The 10,000-nt window shown below is 45.0% G+C and overlaps 1 protein-coding gene across 3 annotated transcripts in view; it reads left to right on the plus strand.

The window, feature by feature from the left end:
- The window catches only part of Stpg4 (sperm-tail PG-rich repeat containing 4), a 42,674-nt gene that overhangs the window by 8,521 nt on the left and 24,153 nt on the right, over nt 1-10,000 (plus strand). For 2 of the 3 annotated variants that reach the window (XM_021149811.3, XM_021149813.2), the window contains exons 4-5: nt 7,419-7,483; nt 7,721-7,775. The exons of the other annotated variant lie outside the window; for it this stretch is intronic. In XM_021149811.3, coding sequence (XP_021005470.1) covers nt 7,419-7,483; nt 7,721-7,775 — 120 coding nt within the window. The remainder of the gene's footprint in view (nt 1-7,418; nt 7,484-7,720; nt 7,776-10,000) is intronic. 3 annotated transcript variants of the gene reach the window in all.

Here is a 10,000-nt window from a genome sequence, read left to right on the forward strand (position 1 = left end):
TGCCTTTCTGGCCCCTTGTACCGAACGGTGAATGCTAAGCCTCTATATTTCAGCACTCCTGACATTTTAGGTAGGCCAAGTCTTGGGACTGGAGAGCCATTTTGCACGTTGTCACTGGCCTCTACACAGGAGATGTCACTAGTAACCTATCTTCCAGGTTTTAATAACGAAAACTGTCACTAAACATTGCCAAATATCCCCAGTGAGGGAGGAGGTGCGTGGCCTCCGACCTCTTTTTCTCACAGCTAACAGGCATGTTGGGAGTGGAACTGCTTGCTCCATCTCTTCCTTAGGGAACTCATTATGGGTCTATAGAAGTGGCGCTGCTGGCCCGGTCCACGCCCGTGTTGCTCTGTATTTCGCAGCTCCACCACATCACTTTTCCGATTCTCGGGGTCCTTTGACGGAGCCCTTCGATATTTCAGCATGTGGATTCATGGCACTTGTGTGTGATTATCAGTGACTGTTTTATGTTGCTCCTTGCTCTTCAAATGTATTTTTGTGAATTCCCCAAGGCCCGGGTTGAGTGTTTCACTTCCAGAGAAGGTTTTCTTTCTCCTTCTCAGCCTCAGGGGAGCTGCTGGGCTCGCACTGCTGGGAATGCACCTTTCTATGTGCAGTGGCTCGCTCCTGTAAAGCAGACCCATGGAATCTATGCAAATAACCAGGCCATGGTTACAGTCCTTCCCGGGCAGGGGCTTTCCCCTTTCTGATCCTGCTTGATATGAAGGCAACCCTCTGCAGTCCCTTGGCAGTGGGGGAGGCGGGAGGGCTGACTCTCAGGAGCTATCCTTTTGGGGATCTCAAATGCCTATGGGTGGGGACCTCTAGGCCACCATACCCCCTCACTGGCTGACTCAGGCTTTGGCCTCTGCATACTTCTAGGGCTCTGAAGTTCCCTCAGACTCAGGTGTACTCCCATGCCTGGTTTGGTCTGTTCCCAGCAAACATTACAAGGAGTCTTATCCTTGCTGCCTTGTTACTTATGTCTGCACATGGTTAAATGTTCAAATTTGTTTTAGCGTTTGCCCTCCCTTCTTAGCTGCCTGTACTCAGAGGATTCATTTGAGTAACCTAACCCGTCACTAGCAGGAACCAGGGCTTTCCAGAACCTTCTCCATATAGTTTGAGCTCTCTATACATTGTTTTTCAAAGTTGTAGATGTATCTGATGAGCAGACATATCCTTCACATTCAATCGATTCCTGCTGCTTGTCTGTCCGTCTGTCCCATGGCAGGACAGTTTTGTGCTGTGGCACTGCCTGCAGAGGAGGAGTGTCACCATTGTAAATGGTACCTATCACTTCAAACAGAAATGGGGGACTTGCATAAATATAAACCTGATAGCAGGAATCAGAACAGCCACCGCTGGTAAGTTATCTGGGTCACAATTTCCAGACAATGACGAGACAGAAGTTAGTGGACTGAGCCCTGAGCACTGTCTGTCACCCAAAAGAAGGCAGACCCACTGCTGTAAAGATGCGTAGCTTCCAGAAAAACGCTGGCTACTCTGTCTTGTACACCTGCCTTCAAGGGTGAGAATGAGCCTTGGTCTCTTACCATGCAATCGAAACACACATTCTGGCTTTAAAATGGGCAGAGGACAGGAGTGAGAAGCTCTTGACAAGATACACCACTGACAGAAAGACAAAGTGACACTAAACTGCGACTCATCACAAAGGACAATAAGACAATTTCACCTGATAAACAAAACCTGTGTGTGCGAAGGGGACAAGAACAAGAAGGTATTGCCATTTCTGATGTGAAGAGCAGGTGGCAAGGGGGTTTGTAAGGCGATGCGGCAACCGGGACATATCTGAACTATCTGGAGCTTTAACTATGGTAATGCCAAGTTAGGTTGTTTAGGGAGCGAGCTCACATTAGTAGCATCTGCAGCCTCATCTCACATGGTAGTGTTGTTTGCATTTCTTTAATTAGAGGATTGATATAAATACTAGATCCTCATGCATCCATGAGACAGCATACGTGAAGCACCCCATTAAAAACAATGAGGCGTTGATGCAAGAGTACCTCAGGTTATTATTAAATGAAGGAAGTCAATGTAAATGAATTTTACAGCCTAATCCACTTGCAACGAGTGACGATGAATGTGCCCTTCTGTGAGGTCTGATCTCCTCTCTTTCCCTTAGTATAATCATTAGTGGTGGCTCACGTCTGGGGAGTAGGCCTAGAGGGGGAAAGAGACGCACCTTCATCTTCCTGAAGTGCTTGATTTTTTTTTCAGTGTGTGAGTTGTGTTCTTTCTCAAGTGTGCACATTTGTAGGGAGCTAAAAATAATAATTAAAAAAAAAATCGAGCCGGGCAGTGGTGGCGCACGCCTTTAATCCCAGCACTCAGGAGGCAGAGGCAGGAGGATTTCTGAGTTCGACGTCAGCCTGGTCTACAGAGTGAGTTCCAGGACAGCCAGGGCCACACAGAGAAACCCTGTCTCAACAAAACAAAACAAAACAAAACAAAACAAAACAAAACAAAACAAAAAACAAAACAAATCCAGCTAATGCTTGTTTGTATCCTCAGCGTGCTTACTCTCCAGCTTAGAGCCTCTCTCGTGTACTTCCTAGCTTGGGACTATGTCCGTGAAAATCACAGTTAAACAAATGAAGTTGAAAACAGCCTGGAGCTTCTGCCTGGATTCGAGTTTGTGCTGCCCGTTAGCTTGGAAATGGGAAAGGAAATGAATTTGGTGATTGTTGCCCAGGGGGCATCCCCGCTGGAACACGGAGGTACCTGGTTAGAAGGGGAGGGTGCGGTCATCCCAGGAGCTCAAGACTTGGCAGCCTAGATTGGATCCTTGCGTTCCAGGGCTGGAAAGATAGCTGACTCTTGAAAGTCGTCCTCTGACCTCTACACATGTGCCGCGCTGTGTGCACGAGATACTCCTGCACACACACACACACACACACACACACACACACACACACACACACGTACACATGCACATACTCACACACACAAACACACACACACACACACATGTACACATGCACATACTTACACACACAAACACATTCACACACACAAACACATACACTCACACACACATACACTCACACACACATACACACATGCATGCACTTATACACACACACACACTACCTAGATCTCTCTCACATACATTCACACACACACACACACACACACACACACACACACACACACACACACACATGCCCGTCTTGGATTTATTGCTACAGTGGACAAGAAGACTCTCTGAATCTGAGGACATTTCAGCAACATCCCCCAAAGCTAAGAAGTAAAAAACTCAAAGGTTGGAAAGTTCCCGAGTATCCGAGTTCTACAGAGTGTACAAATGAGCCCGAGGGCAAGTGAAAAGAAAGATGATGTTTTTCAGATTAGTTTCAGGTACCCAGCAAAAACTGGAAGAAGCCAGAGATGATAAAAACATCTGCTAAGGACCAAGCTAAATCCTCCAACTGCTCCTCTGCAAATGCTTGGCCAGCAAGAGACTGTGACAAAGAGAACAGAGCCACCAAGCTAGAATCCTGCACCTTAGGAAACTGCCTTCCGAAAGGGATGGAGAAATGACAATTTAGAACAACAAGAATTGAGGAAATGTATCTCTAGTAGACTCCGCAAGCAATGTTTGGAAAGCGTCTCAGGGGCCAGGGAGACCGTTCGCGTGGTGACGTGCTTTCGCTTAGCCGGAAGGACCTGAGTTAGCACCCCAGTCACCATGCTTAGGATAAAGTCACGGTAAGGGAACGAATCTCACATCTGCAACCCAGCTCCAGGAGGCAGACACAAGGGGGTCCTTGCAGTTCAGTGGCCAGCCTGCCAAGTCAATCATTGAACTCTAGATTCAGTGAGAGAAACTGTGTCAAAAAAATGAGGTGTCTGAGGAAGACATCTGATGTTGATCTCTGAACCACACACACACACACACACACACACACACACATTTGCACATGCATAAATGTTCTATACAACAATCATATTTTTAAAAGCTTGAGTCTCCCTCCATTAAGAAATAAAAAGAGCCTTTTTTAAAAAAAAGATTTATTTATTTCATTTATATGAGTACACTGTAGCTGCCTTTAGACACACCAGAAGAGGGCATCGGATCCCATTACAGATGGCTGTGAGCCACCATGTGGTTGCTGGGAATTGAACTCAGGACCTCAGGACCTGCAGGCAGTGCTCTAAACTACTGAGCCATCTCTCCAGCCCAATAAAGAGCCTTTGAAGAAGGAATAACTCAACATTGAACTTTTAACTGTACTGTTGGCTTAGGTTTTGTCTACTGACCAGTTTTTTGATTGTTGGAGTAGAGTCTTTCTGTGTGGAGCCCAGGCTGACCTTGAACTCAGGACCCTTATGCATTTGCTCCTGAGTACCGGGGTTACAGTATGTGCTGTTGTACCTGACTCCTACTTCTAATTTATTTTTTTTTTTTCTTAAATGATCTTACATACAAGTTCTCCCCATAAAATAATGGTAACAATGTATGGTCATGTACCTATATGGTACCCATAAAACCGAATCTGTGAGCTCATCTATAGGTGCAGGGAACAATAACAACACAGATACAGAAGGGAAGACCAGGCTGGCCTCAAACTCACAGAAATCTGCCTGCCTCTGCCTCCTGAGTCCTGGGACTAAAGGTGTGTGTGCGCCACCACACCATGCATGCTACATTGCGAAGGCTGGCTTGGATTTCCGGATCCTCCTGCTTCAGGCATTCCACCTGACAGGATTGCTTTGCTATTTATTACAAGGCACTTACTTACAGTGTCTGTAAGACTGTATAGTGTCATTTGAGAATGTACTTTGCAGATTTTAGGGCAAGCAGTACCCAAAGAACAAAACCAAAAGTTCTCTATTACAGAGGAGAGACAAGAGACGAGTGTGAGATAGATGCTCAGGACTTAGAGAGGAGAAGAAAATGGAAAACTAGAAAAAGAAAAGGTGTTTTTCAAAGTTCAACCCCAAGATGAAAAACAGAACAAAGCAACAAAAAACCCCTCACCATCAGCAGGGACTGGAGAGATGGCTCAGCAGTAAGAGCACTGGCTGCTCTTCCAGAGGACCCAGGTTCAATTCCCCCCGCCCACGTGGTGACTCACAACTGCCTGTAACTCCAGTTCCAGGGGATCCAGTGCCTTCTTCTCATCTCCACAGCTGCTGGACTTGTACACGAGGCACAGACATACTAAAAAGTAAAAATAAACACAGTGCATAAAAGTGAGCAGTAATCTTGAAAAACCAAAAAAGAAAAAAGAAAAAGTGAGTGGTAAGAAAACCACTTACGGCTGACAAGGTGACAGGTGAGGTAGTAAGATGGCCAAGTGGGTAGAGGCACTTGCCACCATGACTCCTGGAAGTTGCCCTCTGACCTCCATGTTCACATGATGGCAACAGCTTCCTGAGAATCACACACATGCCCATACACACAATTAAGAAAATGGAAGTGGAAACTATTCAAATAAAAAATGGGCCAAATAATTGTGCAGGTGTTAAAGCAGATGCACAGGTGAAAAACAAGGTGGCTGCCCATTGTATGCTGTCAGGTAAACGCCAACCCAAATGCCAACCCTACTGTGTGATCCCACCACACACCTGCCACACCTATCAGAATGGCCAAAGCCAGAACACATAGACACCAGACACCGGTCCATACTGGGAAGGAACTCAGAACGGGACAGCCATGTGAGAAAACAGATTTCCAGCTGTTTTATATCCTCTAACTGTGATTTCATGCCTTTGAATTTTCCCATAAGATTTGAAGTCACATGTCAGCATGTGCGCGCACTCGCGCACACACTGAAGCTTTGCTCATGCTTATCAAGACTTAGAGGCATTAGGCTGCTCCTCAGTAGACAACTGAGCGTAGCACACCGAGACAGTGGGGTGTCATTCAGCTCTAAAAAGAAACAACTTCTCAAGCCTCAGAGAGAATCACAAGAAACCTAAATATATGTTCAGTATGAGAAGCTGCTCTGGGATGACCGCAGACTGTAGGATTCTAATCAGACTCTCATCAATCTTGCTGGCTCTCAATGTCACCAGTTTTTATTTTGCTATTTACTATTTTAAGACAGTCTTGTATGACCCACACTGCCTCAAATCTGCTCTGTAGATAGGACCAACCATTAAACTGTTATCCTGAGTGGTAGAATTGCAGGCACGTGTAACCTCCTCAGATTTGTGCAGGGCTAGGCGAGCACCCTGCCACCTGAGCAACATCCCCTAGTCTGTAAATTTCAATCTGAGTTTGCAGGCTCTTGGCGGTATTCTCTCAGCCTTGGGTTCTCTTGCTTAATCAAAACTGAAATCAGGAAGAGGCAAGGATACCATGCAAATGAGGCTTTACAGGGTCCTGTGCTCATGCATGTTTGGTACGCGCATAGGGCTCTCCAAGCGGTTCTTGGGGATACAAGGAACAAACCTCTGTCGTCAAGAAGGTAGGATGGCACAGAACATGGCTGGTACAGTACCTGGCTGTTGTACGGGACCTGGGGGGGGGTCTCTCACACAGCTTGCTACTCTTTCCATCAAGCTGCCTATCTTGTCCTTGTCAGGACCGTTTAGACCAGTGAGTTGTTTTGAGTCTGTCTCTGTCTGGCTCACAAAAGATGGTAGAAGTAGTCACCACTGTTACCTCAGGGAGTTGGTGAAGATCCAATAAATTGCTGATGCCAAGTGTTGTGAAGAAGAGCAGAAGAGGGGGCAGCAGCTCCTGTTTGTGCTCACTTACCCCTCTGAAGACGGTTTGCATCCTAGAGACAAGCCTTGACACAAGTTAGGGCCACCTATTCTGTCTCAATGTGACATGGGAGGGAGTTGGGGGGGGGGCAAAATGGAAGCAGTAAGATCCACGGTGTCTGCCAGGAATTAGACGGAAAGGAGAGGTGAACAGGCAGAGCCCAGGGGATTTTAGGGCAGGGAAAATTCTCTGTATCATCGTGTGTGTGTGTGTGTGTGTGTGTGTGTGTGTGTGCTGTTGTACATTTGTCCGAACCACAGAATGTACACCACCAAGAGTGAACACTAATGTCATTATAAACCTTAGGTGATAACAATGTGTAATATAATTTGGCCACTTAAACAAGAATATTGCTCTGGTGAGGAATTTGCTAAATGAAAGGGCAGGGTCATTACCAGGCACCCGCCTCAGTTTTATTGTGAACCAAAAAAATCCTGTAAACAAGGTTTTAAACTTATATAAGTAGGGCCAGGCATAGAAATGCATGTCTTTAATCCTAGCGCTGTGTGGGGGCAAGTAGACTGTTGTGAGATAAGGCCAACCTGCTCTATATATCAAGTCCCAGGGCAGTGACATAGTGAGACTGTGTCGCAAGCAAACAAGCTATATATATGAATGAAGATAATATGGCGCACTAATGACCGATATTCATCTGTCTGTCCCTCCTGTGCAGTCACTCCATCTTTGCCCGGGACAGTACGAGATACTTCCTGCACCGGTTCCCAAGAGCCCAGCCAGGTAACTATAAATCTCGTGCGCCCCCTCTGGATCTCACACAAGCCCTTAGATTTACGTATGCGCCTTGGTACCAATACCTGTGGCTTTTAAACCTCACCATGCACTTTAGGTCCAGATTAGTGCTTTAAAGTATTTAATGAGAAATGAGCAACACATTAACAAAGATTTTCATTTCAAAAAGAAAAAAAACAGAATTAGAAAACCATTTTTCTCTTTCTTTTTTCTTTTTTCATAAAGGAGCTTCGTATTTCGCTCTTCAGTTCAAAGATTCCCACCAAATTATTTCACTCCTGTAAGTAAAATGTAGAGTTAATGCCAATGACTTGATGCTTGCTCCTGATATAGAATCGTTTCCCTCACCTAGCAGTGAGCTGTGCGTGGATGACTGTGGCCATCGATACAAGGTATACACGTAAGCTATAGCCCGGCCGGATGTGTGGTTTGGAAATTTCCTCTTCCAAATTAATCAGCCCATTTCTTTTTAATCCGGGCTCACTTCCATTTTCAGGGGATGGGAAGGACACAAACATTTTTTTTTAAATGAATTAATTTTTTGTTTTGCCAAACGTAGTGCAAAGGTCTGATTCTCAGGGGATTCCCGTCTCTCTGACATCTGTCGACCGCCTGCGCATTCTCCAGGTCCCGGTCTTTCCAGCTATCTTCAGAATGGCCCATCATGCTCTGCGCACAGATGGACTTCTGGGGCCTGCAGCTCCAAGTTCCCACACATGGCTTCTAGGCATCAGGCCCCAAAGCCCCAAACCACAGGGCCCCGTTCACCTCTGCCATGATTCCAACTCCCAGTGTCTCAGCCGGGCATGGGGACTGGGCATCCAAAGCACGAGGCTGTAACAGACATTTCCAGTTCAAACTAACCATGCATTTAAAGTACATACACTGGGAATTTCACTGTGTGTGTGTGTGTGTGTGTGGGGAATACACACACACACACATGCATACATAATACATACATATACATATATAATTGTGTGTGTGTGTGCATGTGTGTGTGTGTGTGTAACTTATTGTATGGGACTGTGGATTTAACTCAATGGTATAGCACTTGCCTGGCATATGAAAGGGTCTAGGTTCAGTCATCAATACAAGAGAAAGAAAGAAAGGAAAAAGAAAGAAAGAAAGGAAGAAGGGAAAAAAGAGATTTACTGTACAATATAATGGCTTTAATTAATAACAATGCACTATAGTGTTTGAAATTGCCAATAAAATAGACTTGCATTTTTTATACAAAAATGATAGTTAAGGAGGTAGTGCATTTATTAATTAACATATTTTTAAAACAAGATTTTATTTTTATGTATTTTTTTTAGTGTGTGTGCGCGCACATGCGTGTGCATGTGTGACGTGTTGCAGTGCTTATGTAGGCCAGAAGAGAGTGTCAGATTCCTGGAACTAGGTTACAGATGGCTGAACGCTGAGACTGGAACTCAGGTCCTCTGAAGATCAAGGACAGTCTTTTTTTTTTTTTTTTTTTGGTTTTTCGAGACAGGGTTTCTCTGTATAGCCCTGGCTGTCCTGGAACTCACTTTGTAGACCAGGCTGGCCTCGAACTCAGAAATCCACCTGCCTCTGTCTCCCAAGTGCTGGGATTAAAGGCGTGCGCCACCATGCCAGGCAAGAACAGTCTTAACAGCTGGGCCATGCCTTAGCCAGTCTACAAGGACGATACAATGCCAAAATTACAGTTTTCATTTATCTAAGCCAATCTTCTAAAACAAACAAACAAACAAAAAAAACCATTCCTTATGCAAAGCCCTTAGGTGATATCATCAGGTGGGGAAATGATCAAATGTGATTTCTTAAAATATTTTTATTCTGACCAAAAATAATACCCATCCCTGGTTATGTATCAGCTAATGCCATAGATCCTAAAGAACCGTAGGCCTCTTTCCTGTATTTTCCTCCTTCATCTTTAACGATCAAAGCAATTTCTTCTGATATCATCATCTTTGTGTGTGTGTGGGTGGGGGGGAGCAGTGTTTGAGACAGGGCTTGTCTACATAGCCCTGACTGTCCTGGAACTCAGTCTGTTGACCAGGCTGGCCTTGAACTCACAGAGATCCGCTTGCCTCTGCCTTTCTAGAGCTGGGATTAAAGGTGTGTGTCAATACTGCCTGGTTATATTTCTTACACAACTTCTTTTTAAACATTAGGCATGATCTCTAAATTCTCTCTATGCAGAATATAAACCTGCAGCTATCATCAACCCCCACACACACCCCAATACTCTCCCCCCCACACACATATGCCTTTCCTACCTTCAATAATGGTACCAGTTTTTAATGCTGATGTGTATAACATTTGATACATTTTGATTTTGCTCCCTGTCAAGTCATGTTTCTGGAACTTTTCATTTTCTTGACACCAATGACTGCTTTTTGCTTAGCTTGTTAAGGACCCCAGCTTCTCAAGCCAAAAAACAAAAACAAACCCAAGAAATTCTTCCAGTAATGCCCAAAGGCACTGGATAATCCATCGCTGTGCTGCAGAGGCTTCCCC

The sequence above is a fragment of the Mus caroli genome, unplaced genomic scaffold, assembly GCF_978045245.1.
Source record: "Mus caroli unplaced genomic scaffold, Mus_caroli_1 scaffold_18, whole genome shotgun sequence".
Classification (NCBI taxonomy): domain Eukaryota; kingdom Metazoa; phylum Chordata; class Mammalia; order Rodentia; family Muridae; genus Mus; species Mus caroli.